Raw genomic sequence first — 26,419 nt, 5'->3', positions numbered from 1 at the left:
GGCTGTGACAGAGCGTCTCCACGGCTCTCCTACTTGTGCTCAGTGCTCCTCCCTCTCCCAGCAGAAGCTGAAGCAGCACAAGGGCCTCTTTAGATGAAGCTTCCTGATCTTGGGCCTTTAGCCTTTGGGATCCTAAGTCGAAACAAACCTCTGTTCTTTTTATAAATGAGTAAGACTCCGGTATTTTAGTATAGCCACAGAAACAGACTAAGGTATGGTATGTCAAAAGCAAAAGTCTCAGTAGCCTGGCAAAACCAACCTTTATTCAAGTTTATTTATTTAAATGTTTACAAGTCCATGCTTATGGCTCCCAGCTATATGTACTTGGTGAAGTCATTCCACTGCTCTGAGGTGGGATCTGTCACTTACAATCAATTAGGATCACAAAGGACTAGGAGAGGATGAAAAGAAACAGTAAATGTGTTGTACACGGTGTCTAAAGGTTTTCTATGGCTTAGGTTTTGTAAACCTTACCTCATGTCTTTAAAGTACATTTCCCTTCCCTGTAACTTGATATCAATAATCATGAATAGCTCCTCCTTTTCCTCTCTATTTTTGTGAGGAAACAGGCAAAGTAAAGAAACCATGATTAGAGCTAACTACCGACCCGTAAATTAATCCCTGGGAGTTAGAACTGAATTCATTTTTGTCTGAGTTTCTTATGAAATGAAATACCATTCCAAAGCAAGAATAGATGTCCGTGATTAGTATGCAGCATAAAATTCACAAAACTTAAAGAAATGCAGGTATAAAATGGAAAAGGACCCACACACCGCAGTGTACATACAAGAGTGCATGTACAAAATTGCAATGAGAAGTGTCCACATCCTCATGCAACATCACAGCCAAGACTTACCACACCTGAGAGGGTAAATAAATCAGAAAGGAATTCACATAGTACAGTATCATTTTTTAAAGCCTTTGCATTTCTGTTAAAGGCTTTTCAAAAAAAAATACTGAGGTGTACATACCCACGTATCAGTTTCTATCCACCTCTATGAAGACAGGTGAACAGCATATAAGTGAGGACTCTCAGAGGCCAAATAAAATGCTAAAACTGAAATGTCAGAGGAGCCCTCGCTGAGTGTGTGCTCAACCACACTGGTGCAGTTCACACATGGGCCTTGAAGTAAGTCACATCACAGGAGGTCAAAGATACTCCTCAAAACCCTGAGGGCTACAAATGATAAAAAGATCTCCTAGAAATGCATTAAAGCAAGTCTGGGGTACTGGATGGACATAGCAAACAACATAGGCCAACTGGCAGGTGTGGATTCATTGATGAATAATCAAAAGCAGAATGAGCAGGAAAAATACTCCCTGGGGGAACTTCTGAAGGAACCAGAGGTGGGTCCTCAGGACAGGACACGGGGCAGACTCCACTCAGAAGCTCAGGGGAAATGGATTCTAAACACAAGCAGCTGGCCCTGCCCTCCATGGGTGTGGCTAAAATGGAACCCGGACTTCAATAAAAATAACACTACTCCTGTGAACCAAAACGTGGTCTTAGACATGTTCCCCCAGGGAAGGGCTAGGCTACGGCGAAGCAACAAATTTACAGAGCATTTTGGAAGGGACTTAATAGATGCTCATACATAGATCAGAAAAATCAATAGCCAATTAAAATAGACTCATCAAATACCCTCATCCGCAAGTAATTCTAGACTGCCTGGCAGATACTACCTGCAGTGAGTTGTTTAAAGAGGAAATTAACACAAACCAGGGCATTTAAGAAATAATATTGGGCCGAGAAAATGGCTCAGCAGTAGAGTGCCTGCCTAGCGATCATAAGGCTCTGAGTTCATGTCCCACTACAAAACAAATAAAGCAAACACAATAAAAATGCATCAGAATATTGGTATCATATTTAGCACTAACTGAAAGATGTGCTGTAATTATTCCAAGTTAAAAGTACCCTGTGTCCTAAATTCCATCTCCCAGGAGCCTCTTCTGACTCTAGAAGGCACTGCTCTCCTCTCCACACTGAACCAAGTAGTTGTTTATCTAGCACCATTTAAACTATCCAAACACACCCTCCATAAAGACAGAAATCAAATTTTGATCCTCTAAGATCTCACTTCAAATTCAAAGAGGATGATTATATGAAACGAAAGCAAGAATCCTACACACTGCAATTGTGCCTGAAATGTTGCCCTAGCAACATACAGATGCAGTGGTTTATTTAATCCTGTTAACAGCCTGGTAGAAGGAACCATGATTTTATCATTATCATCCAGATTTTACAGTTAAATTAATTTGTGACAGAGAGGTGTTAGTAATTCTCCCCCAATCTCCCATCTCTTAGTTTCTAGAATAAAATCTCAAACATGACCACAAGCATAAGCCCATAAAAAAGCACCCAGTGTAGTATTTCATTTAATAAATAGTCTCCGAACAGCAGCCCTGTCTCAGGCACAGTGGGCAAAACTGGCAAGATTCCCGCTCTCATGAAGTTCATACTTTTAGTTGGGTGAGAGTGCAGTCTAAGCAATAAACAATGAAATGCCTAGATAAACAAGATAATTCATTCCTGATGAAAACTTTCAACAGCTATAATTCTAGCTCTGGGGAGGCTGAGGCAAGAGGATCATGAATAAAAAGACCAGCCTAGGTGACACAGGGAGACCTTGTCTTAAGAAAGCAAAAGGAAAAGGACCAAACAAGGTTTTTGATAAAGAAGTTCCTGAGAAACTGAATCCTTGTTGGGCTAAAGAATGAAGGCAGCGATCAGGAAGAATGTGTGTGAGGATTGTCAGAAAGGCTGCATGGAAATGTGAGAGAAAGCTGTGTAAAACGAAGAGGTAAAAAGTACAGTCAGAGAGAAATAAGACCCATGGCAGAAAAGGGGTTAAAATGATCAGGGGGGCAGAAATGAAATGAATGGCTGGAACAAAGGATTTAATGAAGGAATTGCCAACCTTAAACTTTAACACTTATTGGGTCACAATTTCAGGAGTTTAAAAGACCGTGGGGAAAATAATGACTGTTGAACCTCAAAATCCAAAAGCAAAACATTGTTGCATCGCCAAAATCTGCTAAGTATCTGCATAGTCTTATTCAGACGCTGTCATCTTTTTTGGTTGAATGTTTACCAGGTAAGCATTCTACTGCTTAAGCCATGCCTGCAGACTTTCTTGCTCTGGTTATTTTTGAAATGGAATATCGTTTTTTGCTTTTGTTCTGATTTTGAGATAGAATATCGCTTTTTTTGCTTGAGACTACCTGACCTTCAATCCTTCTTATTTACATTCCTACTATAACTAGGATAACAAGCATGCAACACCACACCCATCTTTTACTGATGAGATGGAATCTTTTTTTTTTTTTTTTTTTGGGCTCAGGTTGGGCTGAAACTGTGATCCTCACATTTTCATCCTCCCACACAGGGGGATAACGAACATGCACCACTGCATCTAGCTATTGGTTGAGAGGAAATCTCAAGAACTCTTTGGCCTAGACTGGCCTCACATTACAAACTTCATGATCTCTCAGCCTCCCAAATGACTAGGATCGCAGGCATAAAACACCATGCTCAGCTCTTACATGATTAATGAACAATAGTCAGTTAGAGGTTATAAATTGTAACTAATTCAGTCTCTCTTATCTCTACTGAACTCAGTTTCTTACCTAGTGGTGATTGTCTTTTCATATTTACTACTCTTAAAAGTTTTGGTGCTCCTTATTGAGAAATAATTCATCCTCCTGGCTAGTTTCCAGTGCCTCCTTGTAGAAGAAAACTAATTCTTACTTCCAAAGGTTTGACCAGTGTCATGCTTTGAGCAACCGCACGTAGCTAGACAGCAGATTTGACATCTGAGAGCCCTAGCTTGTTTTCTCCAGTACACATCTTCTTTTCCCTGGGCAAAAAATGATGTGTTCAGTTAGAGGCCCCTCCTGTGGTCTGGATCCTAAAATGAAGTTGACTCACAGAGCAGTTTCCAAGCCTGCCGCAGAATCACAGTTCAGCTGCAACAGCAGCAGCATTCAGATAAACAAGAGACACACCTCTACCAGAGCTAGACGTGAAGATCTACTGAGATCTTAAAGCTGTTGGGCTTTTAGAAGACTAATGGAGTCACTATGCAGTGCTCAAATCAATTTTTGAAAACACACTTATCAGATTAGTACAAAAGAAACAATGAGGGATGCTTTTTCCAATTTTGATGATGCATCTATTAAGAATTTGTCATGTGTTCTTCATCAGATATAAAAAGGCATCTATTCAGATTCTAAACCGACTTTCTGTACTTCCTATTACATTTTAAACCATGAGACTGTTTTCCATGTTAAAACTTCTTTTATTAAAAAATATAAGAATTACAATGTTGGGCATGGTGGTTCATGCCTATAGCCCTAGAACTCATTTGGGAGGCAGAGGCAGGAAGATGCAAGGCCAATCAAAGGTGCACAGTGTGATGTTGTCTCTCAAATGGAAAAATAAATAAATAAATTACCACAAACATGAATGTCAAAAGCATTGTGCTACTTGAGGTATTACAGCACTGGGCAGGCAAAGGCAAGGAAAACTGGGAATGGGAAGCTAGCCTGTCTCAAAAGAATCAAAACAAATAAACAAGAAGCATATGTGTGCTGTGTGTTTGCTGGTACATGAGCATTTTTCAAACATAAAATACTAAATGAAAGAGGCCAGGCACAAAAGGCAGTATTTTATCTGCTTTTATTTATATCAACTAGCAGGATGAGGAAGCAGAGATAGAAATGGCAGACAGATGGATCTCTATGGCAGGGAGTGAAAATAGAGCTCACTGTCCACAATAGGTCTTCCAGGACAGATGACAATGAACTATAACTAGTGTATAGTAATCATTACACAATCAGTGAAACTGACTTAAAAAAATCATCCAAAAATGGATGAATGTTATGATATGAAAAATATATCTCAAGGCATTTTAAAAAGAAAAAAAATAAGGGAGGAAAACTTTTTGTTAAAAAGCATTCCTCAGGGCTGGGAAGGTGGCTCAGTGGTAGAGTGCTTGCCTCACATGCCTGAGGCCCTGGGTTTGATCCCTCAGCACCACAAAAGCAGAAAAGCAGGAAGTGGTGCTGTGGTTCAAGTAGTAGAGCACTAGCCTTGAGCTGAGGGACAGCACCCAGGCCTAGAGTTCAAGCCCCACAACTGACAAAAGAAAAAAAAAAGCACTATAAAAGTAACTATATGTCTTAATTTGCTTTTAGTATGTTTTAATGATTTTTATGCCAGTGCTTGCTAATAGTTGTCATTGAGCCTTTTTACATCACTGGGGCAGTCAAACTGGTTATCTAGCATGATTAATATGTATCCTGTCAAAGTTAATCAAGTATTTAGTTCAAAACAAAGTCCTTTGCTCACGTAATTTACTGTTTGTGTGCAAGGAAATCTTCAATATTCATTCTTAAGGTGGCTAGCTGATCTTTAATTTTTGTGTTATAGCTTTTGAGAAAAGTATGATACCCAAATAATAAATAGCACATAAATCAAATGAATTTGAACACTGAAACTGTATTGCTATTGAATCTGTGCTCTTCTGAATCACATTGGACACTTGTAAACCTGTAGCATGCTGTCAGTTCAAAGGATGTGCTAGAAAGCCTGGCACTGGGGGCTCACACCTGCAATCTTCACTGCTCAGGAGACTGAGATCTGAGAAACATAGTTCAAAGCTAGTTGGCAGAAAAGTCCCCGAGACTCTTATCTCCAACTAACCAGCCAAAAGGCAGGAAGTGGAGGTATAACTCAAATGGTAGAGCATCAGCTTTAAGTGAAAAAACCAGGCAAGAGCTTGATGCTGAGTTCAAGACCCCAGTAACAGCACTAATACAGATAGATAGATAGATAGATAGATAGATAGATAGATAGATAGATAGATAGATAGACAGACAGACAGACAGACAGACAGATAGATAGATAGATACACACAGAGAAAGAGAGAGAGAATATATCATCAAGGATAAAATCTCAATACTTAAAACCCAATGGAGTATGTTAATTTTAGACACAAGCTTTTTAAAGGTCTTCTCATTATTTTCCCAATGAATTTTCACAAACAACAACAAAAACACTGTTGTTTCTGCCTGCCCTTTATCTGTCTTTTTCTGTGATTATACCTCTGGCCTTTAGATCTATTCTGAACTATGTATACTTACACCATTCCTACCAGAATTGGTTTTCATGGCCTGTTACTAAGCCCCCCAACCAGATGCTAATAACTTAAGATGATTCATTTTTCAAAGTAAATGAAAGTTCCTGAGTAATTCTCCTGTGTTTCATGTGCTTTATGTTTGTTTCCTCTAATATACTATAAACAGGAGATTTTGTCCAGGATTGAGGCTTAACATAGCTCTGGGTCATCCGACAGTAACATTACTCTCTATGATTAAAACTAATTTGTTTTAATTCTGTTTATTTAGTATTCTGATAGAAAAAGCCAATCTGATACAAACTGAATTTACTGAAATCAGATCAGTGGCAAATTACCACAATAAATAGGTCTATAAATCTTTAAAAAAAAAAAAAAGTCAGGGACCAAGTCATTCACTAAGATAAACACATTCTAAATATGCAATCTAAATATTAAATGAGTAGTGTTTCTACTCTCCTTCCTTCAAAGGGCTTAACCAGTTGGAAATAGATAAGCCATGAAGGTTTTACAGAAAATAAGTATCTATTTATAAGTTGATGTATTAAGTACTATAACACTTAAAACAGTACTGTAGAGAAGATCCTTAGTGAAAATATAGTCTTGCTCTGTGCCATAAATAACAGAAGGATGTTGTTATGTTGATCCAACAATAAATTACAAAGAAGCAGAAAAATACACAGTAAGTCATGTGGTAGCAAACAGACCAACCTAGTGCTTCCAAAACAGTGTTTTTCCAATCGTAAGGTAAAAACCAATCAGCCACCAAGAAATCAAAGACAGATTCTGATTCATTAATTCTGGAGTAGGTCCAAAGAGTCTACATTTGTAGCCAGCTCCTAAGTGACACCCTATTCACAGGACATAGTCTAGGAGGTGAGGCTCTGGGGATGAGGGTAGTGAGGGAGAAGAGCAAGGGCCTGGTCACCAAGAGGCCTTGAACAAAAATATGACCACATGGCCAGCTTGGGATAGACCAGAGGCAGGCAGAAGATGAGGAGAATAAAGACTTCCAGGCTGGGTCAAGCCTCAGCGGTAACTACATAATTACTCAAGGGGACAGAAAGAAGGCACTGATCACAGAGATCAAGAGAATGGCAAAACTCACAGAACTCAAGCGGGCAATGGTGAAAAAAAGTACAGCAGTGGAGCTCATTGGACACGGATGAACATGAACTGCAGAAGTGTGGGTGGAGACGGGAGGGAGGGAATGGGAGAGAGGGAGGGAACAGAAGACACAGTACAGAAGGAAATGCACTCATTACCTGACTCATGTAATTGTAATCCCTGTGCACATCACTTCTATCATAACAATAAAGGAAATTAATTTTTTAAAAAAATGACTGGCAAAACTGATAGGAACAACTCACAGCCATGAGAGCCACGGGCAGTGAGTGAGTGAGTGAGTCAGTCAGTCAGTCTGTTTGTGGGAGAAGCAGAAGATTAAGCACTAAGGATTTCACCTTGGATCCCTGAGAAACCATGAGATGATTAGCACAAGATTATGAAGGAAAGATAATGGGCTTGGAAAGAAATATGAATAACTGGGAAATGGTGGAATATAGTTGGAAGTGGATGGACAAGGAGGATCACTGATTAAGACTTTCCACTGCTCGTACAGCTAAATTTAGTGAAGTCAGAATTCCATTGGAACACCCTCTTAGTAGGGGTGTTACAGGTCAATTGTCACACCCTCCACTCCCCTGGGACAGGAGTTATCCAGCTGGCCTAGAACACATTTAGTGACAGAATCCACAAGTACATACACTCGCCAAATTGTTTACATTTTGGAAATTCCCACCAGAAAACTCTTTCTTTAAACTGAACGTTTTCTCCATAGATCTGCTTTGGGAGGAGTAGGTGTCTGTTTCTGTTTTGAGACAAGGACTTGATATGTGATTCTCAGTGATTCTCCTGTCTCAGCTTCCCAAGTGCTGGTATTAATGATGTATTCTGCCACACTGGGGTCTTCTCCACATTCATATTCTTTTGACCGAGTGGTCTAAGCTTCGCCCCATGTGTCTGCAAACATTTAAACTACCTACTTTATAATAGTTCATCAAAAAGAGTTGTTAAAAATGTTAACTAAAAAGTTTTTCAAGGTAAGACACTTTGAACCTTCACCAGATTTTCTTCACAGATCAGGATAACCAAACCATACATACCATCAGTAAAATCTGTGTGTATATTCCTCTTCATGAAGAATAAATGATTGCTTTTAGCTATGGTGATGGATCCAGCTTAGCCCAGACAGCGACTCTGACCCCAATTCAAATAGCAATCTAAAGAATCAATAAGGTAACATTTTCTTACCATTTCTGACATAGACCATCACCTACCTCCCTTCTGGAAATGCCAAGACTAAGGCTAGAAGGGTAGCTCAGTGGTAGAGTGCTTGCCTAGCTTGTACAAGGCCCTAGGTTTTCTAGTACCATTAAAAAAAAACCAACTATTTAATTAAAATTCTAAAGATAAAATGGAGCTTCAGAGGTGGCATGAGCAGTTCAGAGTTTGGTATCCTTAATGCTAAATGTGACCTTGAAAATAAAGTATTTCCTCGGTTGCAATAATGTTATCATTTGTGAAAACTGATCTTTCACAGACTGGAAACCACAAGCAAGAACGTTTCCACACAAATAGCCTTCCATAAAGGGCTTCTCGGGCTTATTCTGAAGTTTCCTTATTTAATTTCATCATTGTTCCCACAAGCTAACTCTGAAAAAGAACTTGAGGATTTTGATCTTTTCTTTTTTTTTAAACTTCCCTCAAGAAGGAATATAAAAGAATACTTAACATAAAGACAGCAAGAGAGTGGAATTTCCAATGGGTGGAATATAAATAGCCCTGATCAGCCCGCTTTTATTTTACTGCTTGCTCCTCTGTTCTCTGTGTCTCTTTGTCTCTGTCTCTGTTTCTCTCTCTGTTTAGTAAAAGATGCTAAGGCAGAATCTGCACAGGCCTTAAGGAAATGGGGAACATGTGCCTAAGTCACCTAAGTTTCACAATTGGTTTTGGTCTTCATGTGAGGCCTGACCAATGATAAATCCCAGACCCTGTCATTAAAAATTTCCCCAATGAGACAAAGCCATCATCAGTGGAGCCAGGATTCCAAATAGAGGCAATGTACCCTAGTGTCTCTACTCCTAACCACTAAGCTGGGTTATATTTTTACTTTCAATAACCAATGGTTTTCTTCAGAAGTTAACATTTATTTCAGTTAAATTCCATAGTTTGCTTCCAAGTCCAGTATACTCACTTATTAAAAAAGTTGAAATGCTGCTTATGTTCTGCGGACTACTAGCTGTGGTCATAGCTACTATTGTAAACCTTCCCCAAACTTAGCAGAATAAAACCACCTTATTGTTTTATAGTTTTCTATGCCAGTAGCACGTGGCAAAAATGGCTTGGTTTTGTTCCAATATATGGAAAACCTCAAACAAAAAGACTCACTGCTGACTGGCTGCTTGTTGGCTGCTAGAGACTGAAGACATATAGAGCCAGTCAGACAAGGCACTCAAGGCTACATTGTGCTGGTGCTTCAGCTGAGATCATGGTCTGCTACACTGTACTTTCCTGCTGGAAAGCACTAGGTTGCTTTCTCATAGGACAGCTTCCATAAACACAGTGTCGCACTGGACAAAGGGAATACTGCACTCCCTTGCTAGATCTCCTCTTGGAAGCTGCACAGTATCATTTTTCTCTGTAACTCATTGTTCCAAACAGTCACAATCCTCAAATTAAAGGAGAGGAGCCTGGATCCAAAGGATAGGATCTATCTATCCATAGGAGGTAGCAGGTCATGCTGTGTTGTGGAGGAGCATATGGAATGAATAAGGAATGGATGGTAGCCATGTGAGCATCTTTCTGCAAATCAATTCCCCATTTTTTGTGTCTAAGCTAGTCACTGTTTATTTTTACCTTTAGCCCTCCACTCTTCTATAGTGTCCCAGGAGACTGACCACTACAGATAACATCACCTTAAGTGGCTTACCCAGCAGGAAGAATAAACAAGAGATCGAAGGACAGGTGGAGAAGAGCTTAGTGCCCTGCTCTGTCCCCTCTACATGGCTAGCAGTAGCGACCTCTCTAACTGTCCTGTCCATGGTCCCTTCTCCAGCTCCAGTTCTCTCTGGATGCTAGCAACACCCATCCCTTCCCCTGTCCCTTTAGAGCTAGGAATGTCAAAGGTTTTCTGTTACTCAAACTCTCTAACCCCCTCAATAAACCCTTATCAGATCCTTAACCCTTCCTATGACCCTTCCGGCTTTTAGGTAGTTAACTGGAGATCAGGATCTCATGGATTTTCCTCCATTAAAATCTCATTGAAACTATTAGACACAATTCCGCTTTTTTTTCAAGAGCAATGCCGGTGATATAGGCAGAAACTAAAGACTGAGTAGACAAATGAGAACAAATTAGAACGTGACTTTGGATATCTTCTAAGCACTTGATCGAATTGTTGACTAGTACAATTAAGTTCCACTGGTATGATTTGGATATAATTTGAGTTTGTTCTCTAGAGGTCATGCATTAGGAGTTTTGTCCTCCATGTGTTGATGTTAGGAGGTAGTAAAATCTTCAAAAGAAAGGATCTAGTGGGTAGTGGGAAGTTTTTAAAAAACTGGGCACATAAACCATTGGAAGAGACTAAGGAAATTATCATGGGACCTTGACTTCATTCTTGCAAGAGGGTTGTTACAGAGTAAAAGGCTCAGCCACTCCCAATCTCTCTCTGGCTTCCTGTTTGGCAATGAAAACACACCTACTCACCACTCGGTAACAGTGTTGTCATACACCATAAGCTTTTGCCAGAGCTGAACTGATGCTAGCACCAAACTGTGAATCTCTAGAGCATGAGCTAACTAAAATGTTTTGTTTTGTTTTGTTTTGTTTACCAGGTAATTTCATTATTGTAAGGTGAAAGCTGGATGTGTTAGTAACTATAACCTATTATTTGTTCAAAAATAACCTCTTCTATAAAAATGAGTTATTCTTTCAAAACTCTTCTCAAACATGTCAGTTGCTATATTTCACCATAAAGTTATCTTTTCCATTATTCTTATAAACCATGCTATAATCTATTGATCACAGCTTTTTTTCTAATCATTGATTACCAAAACACATACATATTAAATAAATAATAAATAAATAAATAAATAAATGCCAGGCACAGTGGCTCATGTTTATAATCCTAGCTACTACTTAGAAAGCTGAGACCTGAGGATTGTGGTTCAAAGCCAGCCCAAGCAGCAAAGTCTGTGAGATTTTCCAATTGAAGAGGAAGAAGAAAAGGAGGAGGAGGAAGAGAAAGAAGAAGGTGATTTATTATTTATTCTTTCCTTTATGGATTTATCAGAGATTGAAAAGCCTATTGGTCTACACATTCCAGCATATCCTTTTATTTCTTTGTGTGTGTGTAAGTGTGTGTGTGTGTGTGTGAGCGTGCATGCATATGTATGCCAGTCCTGGGGCTTGAACTCAGGGTCTAGCACTGTCCCTGAGCTGTTGTGATAAAGGCTGGAGGTCTACTATTCTAGCCACAACTCCAATCCTGGCTTTTCAGTGGTTAATTGGAGATAAGCGTCTCATAGACTTTCCAAACCAGATCCTTACATGTTAGATTCTTGAATAGCTGGTGTCCTGGCTACTCATGAGCCACTGGCACCAGCTCTGTTGATTATTTATTAAATATATATTTAATATTTAAATATCTATATCTTGCTCTAACTTGGGGCATCCATCTGTATCCCATGAGTGTTCAAAGTCATGGTAGGATGATTACATTTGTACATTTGCTGATATCTTCAATGATACCAATAATTATAGATCTTACTTATGGTGCTGAAAACCTTTTGCGGGGCAGAAATGGGGGTTGGCTTTAGGTCTTCTACCGTGTCAGTCAGCTGCTCTACTACTGAGCCATACCTTCAGGGCTCTTAAATACTTTTAAAGAGTCCAAAATAACAATTATTCTTTGTTCTTTAACAATTATTTTTTACTGAGTACCAAATACACTTTTCAGATCTTGTGTTTCTTCAGAGCTTGCTGTTTCTTCTAAATATTCATGTTTAATAAAAATAAAACTGGAGCTGGGTGCTGGTGTCTCATGCCTGTAATCCTACCTACTCAGGAGGCTGAGAACTGAGGATTGTGGTTCAAAGCCAGCCTGACTTTGAGTCCATGAGACTCTTCCCTCCAATAAACTATTCCAAAAAAGCTGGAAGTAGTACTGTAGCTCAAGTGGTAGAGCTCTATCTTTGAGCACAAAGAGGATCAGGGGCAGTGCTCAGGCCCTGAGTTCGAGACTCAAGACTGGCAAAAAAAAAAAAAAAAAGTTGGTCATATGGTCAGAGATGATTTTCCCCCAAAAAAGGAAGTGTTTTTTTTTTTCTTTTTCTTTTAAAGATAGTGAAATTGGCCCTTTTTCCTCTAGTTAATTTTTTTTTGCAAACTCAGGCACATTTTGCCTTAGTTTTAATATAGTTTTTTTTTCCTTTTTAAAAATTTATTTTGTAACACTGGTTATATTCTTCTGAGAACATCTATTTTTATTCTTTTAAATCACTATTCTCTACATTCCCTGTGGTCTCTTCGGACTTAGCTACATTTTCTCATCATTGCATTATTTGTAAACTCAAAACACCACTTTGTTGTATTTTCTATCCCTCTTGATTTTTATTGTCATTTATAGTTTCTTGCCTATCTTACCACCCAGATTAGCAAGAGAACAATCTTGAATTTTTTTTCAAAGACTACTCAGTGAAGCAACTTACTCAATGATGTGTGTCTGCCACGTGCTGTGGGTAGAAAAGGAAATGCTAGTAAGTCCAAGTTTTATTCTTTAAAACGTTTCTTGAAGGGGCACCAACTATATATGATCACAAACCATCTAATGGAATAAGGTAACCACAAATGTGAATATAATCATTCAGTACTTCAGGGGGGTGGCAGAATGTTTCCTACATAACTGGCAGACATTATCCGAGGGTAGGCTGGATACCAGCTGAGTTTGAGAAAAAAGTGGGCTAAGAAGGGAGTAGTGGAAAAAGTCACATAGACTTCCTTAATTTTCCTTGTCTAATGAGGACTAATGTTTGATACTTTTTACTCACTTGCTTACATTTGCTTGTCTAAGGTTAATAGAATCTTTCAACTCACTGAAAGATAATTTGGTGGATACATTTAAAAACTGTCCAGTGTACTTTTTGGACTTTCACCACTACGATATGATAACCTTACGTTAGGATTTCTACAGAAGTACGATTCTTAACTTGAGGTCAACATCCAGCACAAGTCTGTAAACCCAAAGCCCATACCGATTGGAAAGCTCTCTTTATGAGGAAAAGAATACTCTGAGAAAAGAAATCTCAACAAATGATAGTAGCCATGGAGATTCCTTCATCTGAGACAGCCTTAGGCAACTGGCCAGAAATTCTTACTCAGAAATACTTGTGATTGTGATTGGTTATTTCCTTCCCACTTAGAATAGCTAGAACTCTAGCAACTTAGTGCCACCTCCGTCCGACCACAGAGCCAGACAGAAACTGAGGAAAGACCACTGGACTGGTTTAAGTGATTACACCCAAGCGTGATGCACATTTCTGCCCCAAGCTGGAATCTCAGTGCATAACTATAAACGAATACATTCACAGTCTTAAAAGGTGATATAAAAAAAGAGGAGAGCTGGGCACCAGTGGCTCACACCTGTAATCCTACTCAGGAGTCTGAGATCTGAGGACTAAGGTTCAAAGCTAGCCTGGGGCAGGAAAGTCCAAGAGAGTCTTATCTCCAATTAACCACCAGAAACACAAAGCCAGAAGTGTTATGGCTCTTAGTGGTAGAGTGCTAGCCTTAAGCAAAAACAAAAACAAACAAACAAAACTAAGAGACAGTGCCTCAGTTCTTAGTTCACACCCATGACTAACAAAAAAAGAGAACAAAATATGTATGTATGTGTGTATATATGTATATATATGTAGGTATGTGCATATGTATGTGTATACTAATTGTCAATCATTCTTGACCTGAACATAAAACAGTTGTGAACAATAAGATCTTGTTCACCTTATAAAACTACACATGAAAGCATGTCATGGTCTTACAATTAAAATAAATAGAGAAGTTTAGGACTCAAAGTTGTGAGACACACTCTCCCACCTCCCTCCCCACCCCCCACCCCCAGCATACATTGGGTCCTACTGTTTGTTTCCTGGCACTGAGCAAACTTTCTTGCTCATTCACTTCAGGAAGACTTCTAGGAATAAAGATGTATTGGAAAGTGGCTGAAAAGAAAAAAAAAATTTCTGACAGTAAGAAGACCACCATTTAAGCCTAAGAGGGCAGCGGGGAACTGGTTTGTATGTACTTGTTGGGAGTTGAGCATGTGCTGGTTCACTAACTTCTCCAGGCTCTCCCAGAATAGACAGTGGTTAAACAGATTCGGTACTTTCACTTCGCCAGACAACATTTATGGTCTTAATGATTAATTAACACCAATGCTCTGATCTGAAACTCAAGTTCTAAGAGCAGCAACCTCTAGACACATGGTTCCACGAGACAAGTTTCTTTTTCTTTTTCCCGAAACCTCGAAGAAACTACAACTACCCAATCCACAAGCACCAAAAGTCTACCCCTAACCAACACCCCCTCCCAAGTCAGTTTCCCTCCAACTAGGATAGAAACTAGGGGGAGCCCCTTGCTTCACACGTGCAGAGGAAAAGGAAGGGGGTGGGGGGAATTAAAGCTGGCGACTGCCCATGGAGAGAACTGAAGTCTGCCAGGCAGGAGATTCTGTTTTGTCCCTGGTCCAGGACACTTTTCCTGGCACCTCGCTTCCACTGGGTTCGAGATCCAGCTGGAGATCCAAACTGTCCCATCCACATCCACACAATCAAAAACAATGTCTCTGTACTCCCAGAGTGGGAGACTGGCAGTGCCTGGAAGGAAACTGGCAGGAGAACGCAAGGCAGGGAGGGGTGTCCAGTCCTCAATCCCCGCCTTCCAATTTGGGGGTGAAGGTGGGGAGTAGGGGGGGGGGAGGGCTGTCGGTTGGAGTCTGTGTCAGAGAAGGAATAAAAAGAAAAAAAAAAAATCAATCCAAACTTTCCAGACTCCTCCGAGGCTGGGCTGTGCCAAGCGAAAGGTCAAAGTGCAGAGGAGGGAGCGGCTGCGGTTTCGGGCTCCGCGGCAACGCAGACCCGGGGTGCCCAGGGGACAATGGCCCGGGTGGGGTCCGGGGGAGGGGTGCAGGGGGGGGAGAGGAGACATTCCCGGCCTCTACTCCGGAGCCTTGGCCCAAACGGAGGCCAAGCGCACCCCAGAGGGCCGCGGATGCAATGGTGGCAACTCCCGGAGTCGCCCTGGAACTTTGCCGGGACGCGCCCTCACCTTACTGAACACCTCCAGGTCGTCCTCGTCCTCGTCCAGGCTCAGCACGTCGGTGGGCAGCAGCGGGGAGGAGCCGCTGCCGCTGCCCGGGAACGGAACGCCGCCCCCGGGGTCGTCCCCGCCCGCGCCCCGCGCCGGGAGGTCCGCGGAGCGCGGCGCCCCGGACGCCCCGCGCTCGCTCTCCATCCCGGCCGTGCGCGCCCGCTCGCGGCCCGCTGCCCGCCGCCCGCCGCCGCCGTCGCCGGCCCGGCGCCCCGCGCCCCGCGCCCCCGCGAGCGCCTATTGGCTCCAGCGCGCCCGGAGCCTCCCTGCGCCACCGGCCCCGCGCCCACTGCGCAGACGCGGAACAGCCGCCGGGACGCGCGCAGTGCACAGTCCAGTCCGGGTCCCCGCTGGCCCGGGGAAGAGAGCGCCACCCGCGCGCGCGCGAGGGCCACCCGCGCGCATCCTCCTCCCTGACCCCCCACCTCCTCCCGGCTGCAGGCGCAGGAGGGAGCGGGACGCCCCAGAATCCATCCCGGGCGGGCAGGGGGCATCGCCGCCAGCCCGAGAGCCAGGGGAACTTGCAGAGGGGAGGTCGGGGTCCCGGGGGGTCGGGGGAGGGGAGTCGAGAGTCACTGAGAAGGGTTTCCGAGTTGATGGGGGTCCCTCCACCCTCCTCCTCCTCCACCCTCCCCGGCATCGCGGGCATCCACAGCTGGCTGGCTGGCAGCCGACCCTGCCCGCCGCGAGACAAAAACCGATTCTGCATTTCCTGTGTTTGATGGTGCTTTTCTCCTTAGTCGGGGATTTTTTTTCCCCCAGCCCGTCTCTACTAATGCACAAATCAAACTGAGAAGCTCCTTGGGTTTCCAATTGATTTTCTTTTTTCACCTAATGACTGGACTTGGTGGTGGTCCATTTTGCTGTCAGATCAAGGCGGGGGGGGGGGGGGAGAGTGGAATGTTCAAAACGTATTTTCAGCCACTTTCCCACGTGTCTTTACTCCTTGAAGTCGTCCTGAAGTGAATGAGCAAGAAAGGTTGCAAAGAATAGCCAGCAGGACTGGACGGTGCCCACTGCCAAAGGCTCGCCGGCCTTGTCCTCAACTGCCCATGAACAGCTTTAAAATTCCCCTAAAAATGCAAAGTTGAATGTAAACGTGTATGCTTTTAAACTGTCGTCAAATCTTATTGATTCTTCTCAGTGTCGTTTCTATAAGTATATTACAGAAGGCTTGAAGTCAAGTGCTATCCTTGAGCTGTTTTTGAAAAAAGTCTCAAAGGTAGTGCTTTACACTTTAACCACAACTACAGCTCCACTTCTGGCTTTTTTTTGATGGTTGATTGCAGATAAGAGTCTCATGGACTTTCCTGCCCTAATTGGCTTGGAACTAGATCTCAACATTCTGAGCAGCTAGGAATATATATATATAAAGTGAATTAAGAGATATGTAGCAGGCCAGGCATAGTGGTGCCATATGTAATTCCAGCTTTCAGTGGGCCTGAGGCAGAAAGAATAAGGAAGGAATATTTCTAATTCAAGACCAGCCTGGGCTACCATGGAGAGAGGGAGATGGAGAAGGGAGAGAAAAAAAGAGAGGGAGGGAAGGAAGGGGAGAGGCAATAAAAAAGAGGGACAATAAAAAAGAGGGAAGGGAGTCAGAGGGAAGAGATGAAAGAAGAGGAGGAAAGAAGGAAGGAAAAGCAGGAAGGGAGAAAGAGAAATGATACAGGAAAGAACACCGTATTGTGGAAAAGCTTTGATTATTTTTTATTTTTACTTCTGATGACAGGACGAGAAAGCATCCTTATACTCTCGATCAAGTGTGCCTCCCATTGGTTCAGGACCTGCCATCTCAGTCTGGCTGGCCTCTGCATAGAGAATATGCAGACTTGTTTCTGTACCTTATGACCCAAATTTCTCATGTAGGCCTATCACTTTGAAAAAGACTTCCCAAAAGTAGTCTATGTCAATTTTTTTTTCATAATTTGACTCATTTTGTGGGTTGTTGATTTCAGGTGTATTTCATAGTAAACTACATGGTTGGGGACCATGAAATGTATTATTAAGCCACACGTTACCAAAAGATTCCACTTTTTTTTTTTCATGCTAAGCTCCCATGTGGCTAATGAAAACACAAGGTATCTGGAGTGGAATGAATCTTTTAACCAAGAAATTCTTCCATTGTGTGTTCTTGCTGTTGTTCTGAGATAAGGTCTCTCCCCTATGTAGCCCCAGGCTGGACTTGAAATTGGAATCTTTCTGCAAGTCCTTCCCAAGGGCTGAGATTATAGGTGTGTGCTACTACACTGAAAGTGAACCAGGAAATTCTTATTAATTGACTCAGAGTACCTTGGCCCAAGAAGCAGGCTGAGAAATGAATTGTTTTTGGAACCCAGCCCAATGCAAGCCACATGCAGTGTGCTTCCCCCTCACCAGATACTAGATGGCTCTCCATAGGACTGTCTCTGGTGTATAAGTACTACACCGTTCTAAGTTTATCCCGCTTTGACTGCCATTCTAGTTCTCTGAGTTGATCATCCTATGGAGTTATATGCTTGACTGCAGTTCTAGTTCTCTAAGTTGATCATCCTATGGAGTTATATGCTTGGCTCACCACACCAGATACCTTGAAAGTTTCTAAGGCAGAAAAGTCTCTAAAACTAGAAAGACCATATTAATACTGATCTGCAAAGAGGAGAGAAAGAAGAAAAGGGGCCAGGGGTGTGAAGGGAAGAACGAAAAGAAAAGAAAGAATTTGTACTCTATTTTGCCCCCTTTTGGTATGGCTGTCCAAAATTTACATTTCTATACTTCACCTACCCCTTGTCTTCACTTCCTGCAAGAGAGACTTCAACCATATCACGCATACCTAGGTAGACAGTCAGCCCACAGCTCTGTCAAGGAAGAAAATCCCCAATCTATTCATTATTAGTACAATTGCAGATCTAATCCGTCCCAACTGCTAAAACTTTTAAACCAGAAAGGCCTAGAACTTTGAGTACAGATGAAATCATAAAAGGAGCCACCCAGTCTTGTCTCATTTCCTGGATCCTGGTAATCATTATTCCTTTTTGATATATAAGCTAGTTCCCCCTGAAAATGGGCAGGAGAAGCACAGCAGTCCATTTGGGGGTACACTTGAGGCAAAGGGGTGAATCATGGCAGGTCCTGCAGTGAACTTCCAGTGTGAAATTTGCTTATATACTATGGCTGGAAAGAGAAAGGACCAGAAACACAGATCTATGTTCATTCATGTGTAGTTGAAAATGAATTACAAGACTTGAGGTTATGGCTAATGATGCTCTTTCATCAGGCTTTGGAAGCAATATTACTGGGTGACTGGACAAATTTGCTTAGAAAATATGTGGGTAGACTGTTTTGGGAATGGTCTTGGACTAAGGTATTTGTGAAAGTGGCAATGGAGTTTCAAATTGAGGCTAGATAAGTACTCTACCACTTGAACCACTCCCCCAACCATTGTGCTTTAACTGCTTTTCAGACAAGACTTCACATTCAGGCCCAAGCAGTCTTGGATCCTGATCCTCTATTTACACCTACCACAGAGCAGAGATGACAGCTAGTCACTACTGTATCCAGTTTTAATTGGTTGAAATTGAACCTTACCTTTTGTTTAAGTTGGCTTTGAACTCCAATTCTCTACATCTCTCCTTCCTAAGTAGTTATGATTCCAGGTTTGAATCAGTGTACCATGCTCAGATCTTAAGATAAAAGTATGTACTCCAGCTTGGCAGTCAGCCTACCTCTCCAGTAATTACATCCCTTGGGCACCAGGCCCACGAATTAAGTGGTTATGGTGAAATCTATGCATGAGCTCAAACACATGAGCATCCCTTTGCCAAAGCTGACCTGGCTATTGCCGCTGTGGCATACCTAATCTTCCAACAGCATAGACCAACAATAACATTGCTGGGTTGTGGAGTTTAAGCCAGCCAGCAATTTGGTGGCCGGGTATTTGCATTGGACATCTGCCCTTATGCATTGGTTAAGTGATTTGTCTTTTCTGAAATGCACCCAGTCTGAATATGACATTTCTTTTCCTACCACGTATGTTGCTGCCAGCACCACCACCCATACTATTTCAGAATGTTTTCTCCACCATGCAGGCATTCTATACAGGGTTGCACCTGATCAAGAAACACAGCACAAGAAATCATCATGGCTTTACTCCCATGCATAGAATCAAGATCTTAACACAGAATCTAGAAATAGCTGGCTTAACTAAAATGAGGCCTGGCTTTTTGGGGAATAGCAACCTGCAATAATGGCATTCTGACTCAGAGAATGCTATATGTACTTTGTTATTTTTTCCCCCTCCCCTCAACATAGAAAACATGGGCCCAGGGAGCCAAGGAATGGAAAAAATTGTGACAACTTTCATGATTGCCCCTAAATAACACTCCTGCAGAATTTTCATTTGCCATTCCATCTCTTCTGGCCCCGAAGGGACCCATGCTTCTTTTGCTCCTAGCTGATGGGTCAGAACAGATCACGTGGCTCTGCTCAATCTGAAGAAGGTCATGAAGTATAGTCATACTATGTGTTTAGTAGGCAGCGGGTCAGAAAGACTTTAATAGCACAAATGACAGTTGTAACCTTTAAGCAGTTAATTCTAGATGATTAAGATGAGGCGAAGACAAGCTAATGGAGGGGCCATGACCTCAAGCCTGTGATTAATACCCAATTATCTGCAAGGGTACAGTTTTCTATGTAGAATTTCTTACTGGCTTTGAGAACTCAGTCATGTATTTCAAATTATGAACCTCAATTTTCTCATCAACAAAGTTGAGATAATTAATAGTAGCTACTTCAAAGGTTATGTGGATCAAAGAAACTAATATGTGTGAAATGGTTTGTGAACTAAATATCTATATAAATCCAAATTGTTTTTATCACTATTTCAGTTACTACTGTAAATTTAAGTAGTAGCATATGATTACCATATTTGCCTCATAATTTGCATTTAGACTCTTACGCAATAGTATTGGGTTTGTTCCTATAATTCAGTGTACCACTTTAAAAGAACAGTGGAATGTGTGGGTTTTTATAAAAGTTATCCCTTACTATTATGTGACACTAGCAATTTCAAATCCTCTGTCATTTATTGAAACAAATAAATAAGGAGGCTGGGCACAGTAGCTCATGCCTGTAATCCTATCTACTGAAGAAGCTGAGAGCTAAGGATTGCAATTTGAAGCCAGCCCAGCAGGAAAGTCTGTGAGACTCTTATATCCAATTAACCAGCAAAAAGCCAAAGTAGAGCTATGGCTCAAGTGGTAAGGTGCCAGTCTTGAGCAACAAAGCTAATGTACAGCATCCAGGCCCTGAGTTCAAGCCTCAGTACTGAAAAAAAATAAACCCCAAAGACCTTGTTATTGAGGTATAATTCATATATCATACAATTCTTTTATTTACAATGAATATTGAAATTATTTTTAATAGCTCAGAGTTGTGCATCATCAACAAAATGAATTGGAGAATATTGTTGTCATGTCAAAAGGAAGCTGTAGTTCCATTAGCAATTATTCATCTTCTCCCTCACCCTCAGTTCCTGGAGCTAACAGGCTACTTTTACCTCTATAGGTTTACCAGCTCTGCAAATTTTAATATTAACAAACTCACATTTTTCTGTGATTGTTGACACTTTTTATTCCTTCTGGTGAAAATATCTACTCAGAACTTAATTTTTGCCTTGCTGAAGTGTGAGCTCTTTACATTTTAGATGCAAGTGTTTCATGAAATGCATTTATTTGAAAATATGTGTCACATTCTGTGGCTGTCTTACTTTCCTCGGAATATTGTCTGAAGGATATCGTTGCTTTCATGAAGTCCAATGCACTTACTTTTTTTTCAACCTCTTACCCTTTTGGTATCATAACTCATGTTTTTGTCAAATAACTATATGATTGCTATGATTAAATGTTTGTGTTCCAATGATATCTTCCCTTATCTAGCTGCTGTATACTAATAAAATAATAATAATAATAATAACAACAATAACAATAAAAATACCTGAAAGATTGTACTGGGGAACAAATGTTTGTGCTCACTCCAATTGATAGGTTTATTTTCTAACACTCCAATGCCAGCAGATGAAGATATTAGGAAGTGGGCTTTGGGGGTGGGTCACTGACATCATTAGGGCAGAACTTGGTGAATAGGATGAATGACCTTAAAAAAGAGACCCCCAGCCAGAAGCTGGGGCTCACCCTGTAATCCTAATTACCAGGGGTTTGAGATCTGACAATCTTGGTTCAAAGCCAGCCCAGGAAGGGAAGTCTGTGAGACTCTTACCTCCAGTCAACTGCAAGTAGAGTTGCAAGTGGTGCTGTGGTTCAAGTGGTTGAGTTCTAGTCTTGAGCAAAAGGCACTCAGGAAGAGTGCCTGGGCCCTCAGTTCAAGCCCCAGGACCACCACCACCAACAAAGACCTCCAGGAGGTACTTTATTTCTTCTGCCATGTGATATCACAGTGAAAGGACATTTTTTTTTGTCTTCTTCCTTAGATAGCCAGCCTTCTGGCACCCTTGTTATAGGGCTTTCCAAGGCTTTAGACAGGCGTGGTGGTAGCCATGTGTGAACACATCACTCAGGAAGTAGAGGCAGGAAGATTGAGAGTTTGATGCCAGCTTGGACTCTGTAAGGAACCCAAGGTCAGCTGGAGCTAGTGATGTCCTGTCCCAAAGAAAAAAATGAAAACCGGGACTGGGGGGGTCCACCTCATTGAATGGGTACTTGCCTTGCAAGTACAAGGCCCTGATCTCCAACACAGAAAACAGATTGGTTCCTAATTATCCATGGTTTTTGGTTATAGCAGGCTGAATGGACCAACACAGAAAATTAGTGAGATGGGTTTCTGGTTATAATAAATATTCTAAATATATGGAAGTGGCTATGAAACTGGTTATGGTTCTTTACATGCTGAGGTGACCCAAATCTCCTCTCCTGAGTGCTCTTGTCCATTAGTAATTTTGTTTGTTTGGTTTTCTGTAGTTTCCCCATGAACTTTAGTCACAGGACATCATGAAAACAATCCATGCTCACAAGAGATGTCTTCTCTTTCCCATTCATTTTCCCTTACTTTCATTGTAGAGTCTCATTTCTGCTAGATTATCAGTGTGATAGGATCAAAATCACTTCACTGTGTCAACTCTTAACAAAATAAATACATCCACAGGTTATGAGGAATGGGTTCCTCTTCATGATTATCAGAAAGCAATTGCCACAGAAGATGGCCAGAACAACCAGCCTGTCAGAGGCCAATGCAGCATTACACAAAACATCTTCCAACAGCCAGGCACCTGTGGCTCATTCATGTAATCCTAGGAAGCTAAAACCTAGAGGATCATGGTTAAAAGCCAGTCTGTGCAGAAAAGTTCTCAAGACTTTATTTCCAAACAACCAGCCAAAAATGCCAGACTGGAGGTATAGAACTCAAGTGGTAGAGTGTCAACTATGAGAAAGAAAACTGAGTAAATATCAGGAGGCCTTGTATTCAAACTCTTGTACCAACTCCAGAACATCAACAACAATTGAAAAAAAAAGAAAACTCTTCTGCAAAGACACCTCACATGGATGCCACCATGATGGCCAAAGATGATTTGAGGTATTCTCTTTGCTTTTTTTTAAGAAAAAAAAAGCACAAAGTAAAAGCAAACTTCCTCTGTTCTTATGGCTGGAGGAAATGCTCAAGTAGTAGTAAAGTTCAAACCCTATTCACTAGAGAGAGGAGAAGAAGAAGGAGGAGGAAGAGGAGGAAGAAGAGTAGAAGGAGGGGGAGGCAGAGGAGAGAAGAAAACTCCACCTTACCATAGCCTCTTTGGATATGCCAATAGTTTGATTATGGCATGAGATGCCCCACTGCAATGATCTGCTATTCTCAAATAACTATTACTATTCTTCAGAGAATCTTTCCCTGATTGTTTCATTTAGGTTGTCATTAGTATCCATCAAGTCAGCTAGCACAATAGCTCCCTTCTTTGCCTGTTAATTCAGAGGAGACAGGAGCAATCTTAACTTCCAGTTCAATGGAAACATTGTGTTCTCAAGGAGAAACATTTATCCCTGTGTAACTAAGAACTCTGTCCCAACAGGGTGAGGTAAGAAAATAAGAAGCAAAACTTTCCCTGTGGTAACAACTAGGGTTAGAACCTAGCTGATTTCTTACACTGGAACCTATGGGACAAAATGTACCATAAGTAGAATTCTGAGTACTTTAGAACATGGGTAGCCTTTTTGAGACCCTTATCTTGGCCCTACAAGGTACTGTCACTTAGATGGTACTGTAAGGGAATCTTCCAAAAAATCCCCTCTCACTGTTCTATCAAACCAGATGCTCCAGGGTTGGGGAGAGAATGGTAAGATCAGTGAGTTCCAGGAACTTGAGATGATTATCAGGGCTCATTTTGCAGTTGAGTGGGTTGCTTGATCAGAAGCAAGGATGTGGGACATACCATGATGGTAGATCGATTGTTCTCTTGGAATACACACCACCTACTCTCTGATGGAAGAGGGCAAGTGTAATGAATCTGCTATTTGGGTAGCTGTTTGTTCACCCCTCCCCCTCCCCCCAGGGAATGGAGCCATATTTGGAATTGTGTTAGTCTCTGCCGCCAGCCGACTAGGCACTTTACAGTGTCTGTAGCCAGGTTGGCCTTGGTACATCAAAGTCTACATTGATGAGCCAAAGTATCACCACATCTCTGGTAACCTTGTTTGTTAGCCTGTGGGTAGATGAGAGGGGATTTAGAGAGTCAGACTTAGAGCTACAGAATGCATCATTTTATCCACTTGAGTATTATAATTCCCCTCTATGAAGGTCACACTCTGGTGAGCCTTCAAAAGAGATGAATTATCCTAGTGGTTTTTTGCCTATTCAGAAAGGTCAGTCCACATTCTTCTTCCCCAGATTTCTTTGTCACCCATTTTCCAGCCATGTTCCTTCCAAGTTCCTGACTATCTAGCCAAAACCACCTGCCAAAGCCTATGAATAGCTATATAATTGCATATCGGGCTATTTCTCCTTCCTAGCAAAAGTGAACAACCAGATGCACTTCTTGAAGTTCTGCCCAACTTGAGGGCTTTTTCTCTGACTTAGCAATTTTGTTCTATTCAGCCATTTAACTGATTGGATGAGATTCATCACATTTATAAAGTAGAACTTTTTTTGTTTCTAAAAGATATAAAAGAAAATTATCAGTGAAAAGCCCTGATTAGAAAGAAAAAAATTCTTGCGCTGAGTATGGTGACACATCCTTGTTCTCCCAGAATTTGAGAGGTTGCGATGGGAAGATCATGACATTAAGACCAGATTGGACTACATAGTGATATCCTGACCAGCTTAACAAACAGAATTCAAAGATCCTGTCTTAACTTCCCTGTCTTTTGAATGGTTATATTAAAATTTCGGTAACAGTGAACATCTCAATGAGCCATTTGATCTTAAAGGTAGCAACTTTGATATTTTCTCAAGACTGAAGGTGTATTTATTAGTTTATGGGAATATACATTTTTCACAGCTTATCAATGTATTTGCCTTTTAGATTTAGCTCCTTATTTTCTTTTCTCCACTCTTCTTAATATATGGAGGGTTTTTGGTTGTTTGTCCCTAAGCTTTTGCACTCACAGCTAGTACTCTATCACTTTGAGCCACCAGCAAGCATCATGTTTGGTTTTCTGGTGGCTAACTGGAGATAGGAGTCTCAGGGAGTTTGCTGCCCTGGTTGGCCTGGAACCATGGTCCTCAGATCTCAGCCTCCTGCGTACCTAGAATTGCAGATAGGAGCCACTAGTGCCCAGCAATATAGGGCATTTTTCTGCAATCAGATTCATAGTCTTTCGTTTTTCTTTAGTGTTTGTTTCATTTTGTTTCTGTCTCAGTGCTAGGGATTGAACCTAGGGCCTTATGAATTCTTGGCAGTATGCTACCACTAAGCTATAGCCTAGCTCTGCCTTACAGCCTCACAGTTTATCTGCCAATACTAAGTCCTGCAATCCTGCTGAGCGAAGACATGTATCATAATGATTTCTAAGTTCCTTATCACTTCGACTTGGAGTGGTTTTTCTTACTAACTGCAATGTATTTTTTTGGGTGGGGGCAGGGGCAGTTGTGGGGCTTGAACTCTGGGCCTGGGTGCTGTCTGCGAGCTCTTCAGCTCAAGACAAGCACTCTACCACTTGAGCCACACTGCCACTTCCAGTTTTCTGGTAGTTAATGAGGTAAGAGTCTCACAGACTTCCCATGCATTGGCTGGTTTTGAACTGTGATCCTCAAATTCAGCCTCCTGAGTAGCTAGGATTACAAGCATAAGCCACTGGTGCCTGGTTTGCAATGTATTTTTTAAAAAAATCATGTACACATATGCACATGAATTTTAAGCTTGTAAAAATTCTCTCAAATACATACAATAACATAAATTTCAAAATAAAAAGGTTTTCTCTCATTATTTTATTGCTTAATCACCCAGAGTTAATTTTTTTCCTTCAAATTTTGTTGCTCGGAGTTTAATTGGGTAAAACTTCTTTAGACAGCAAGATAAATAAACACAGGCTGGATCACTCATCAACACTTGTTTGTTGTTGTAAAGCACTGGGAACAATTCAAATACATTTAATTGCTTTTGGATACTGTAGATCACCTCTTCAAATTTAATTTTATTTCCTATTCTTCCAAGTAGGAAAGTTAAAGTTTCATTTTCCAGGAATCATTATAGTTGGTGTTCTGGGTGCAAATGAGGATTCATCAATGGAATCCATTCATTTAGAATTTGGAAAGTAGAAATGAGGTGAATTCTGTTTTCCTGTTGTTATTTATGAAGCATGATGGGAAAAAAAGAATGTGCAATGTTTTGTTATGGCTGTTATTGGACTTTTCCCCATAGAGTAGCATTCTAG

The 26,419-nt window shown here is 41.3% G+C and overlaps 1 protein-coding gene across 2 annotated transcripts in view; it reads right to left on the bottom strand.

Moving 5' to 3' along the window:
* The window catches only part of Snx7 (sorting nexin 7), a 74,837-nt gene extending 59,112 nt beyond the window's left edge, over nucleotides 1-15,725 (bottom strand). For both annotated transcript variants that reach the window (XM_070007779.1, XM_070007780.1), the window contains exon 1: nucleotides 15,525-15,725. In XM_070007779.1, the coding sequence (XP_069863880.1) occupies nucleotides 15,525-15,710 (186 nt within the window). In that variant the 5' untranslated portion in view covers nucleotides 15,711-15,725. The remainder of the gene's footprint in view (nucleotides 1-15,524) is intronic.
* Nucleotides 15,726-26,419: the final 10,694 nt, after the last annotated feature.

The sequence above is a fragment of the Dipodomys merriami genome, unplaced genomic scaffold (assembly GCF_024711535.1).
Source record: "Dipodomys merriami isolate MVZ:Mamm:240054 unplaced genomic scaffold, mDipMer1.0.p SCAF_7, whole genome shotgun sequence".
Classification (NCBI taxonomy): domain Eukaryota; kingdom Metazoa; phylum Chordata; class Mammalia; order Rodentia; family Heteromyidae; genus Dipodomys; species Dipodomys merriami.
This window is presented reverse-complemented; position numbering and strand designations above follow the sequence as displayed.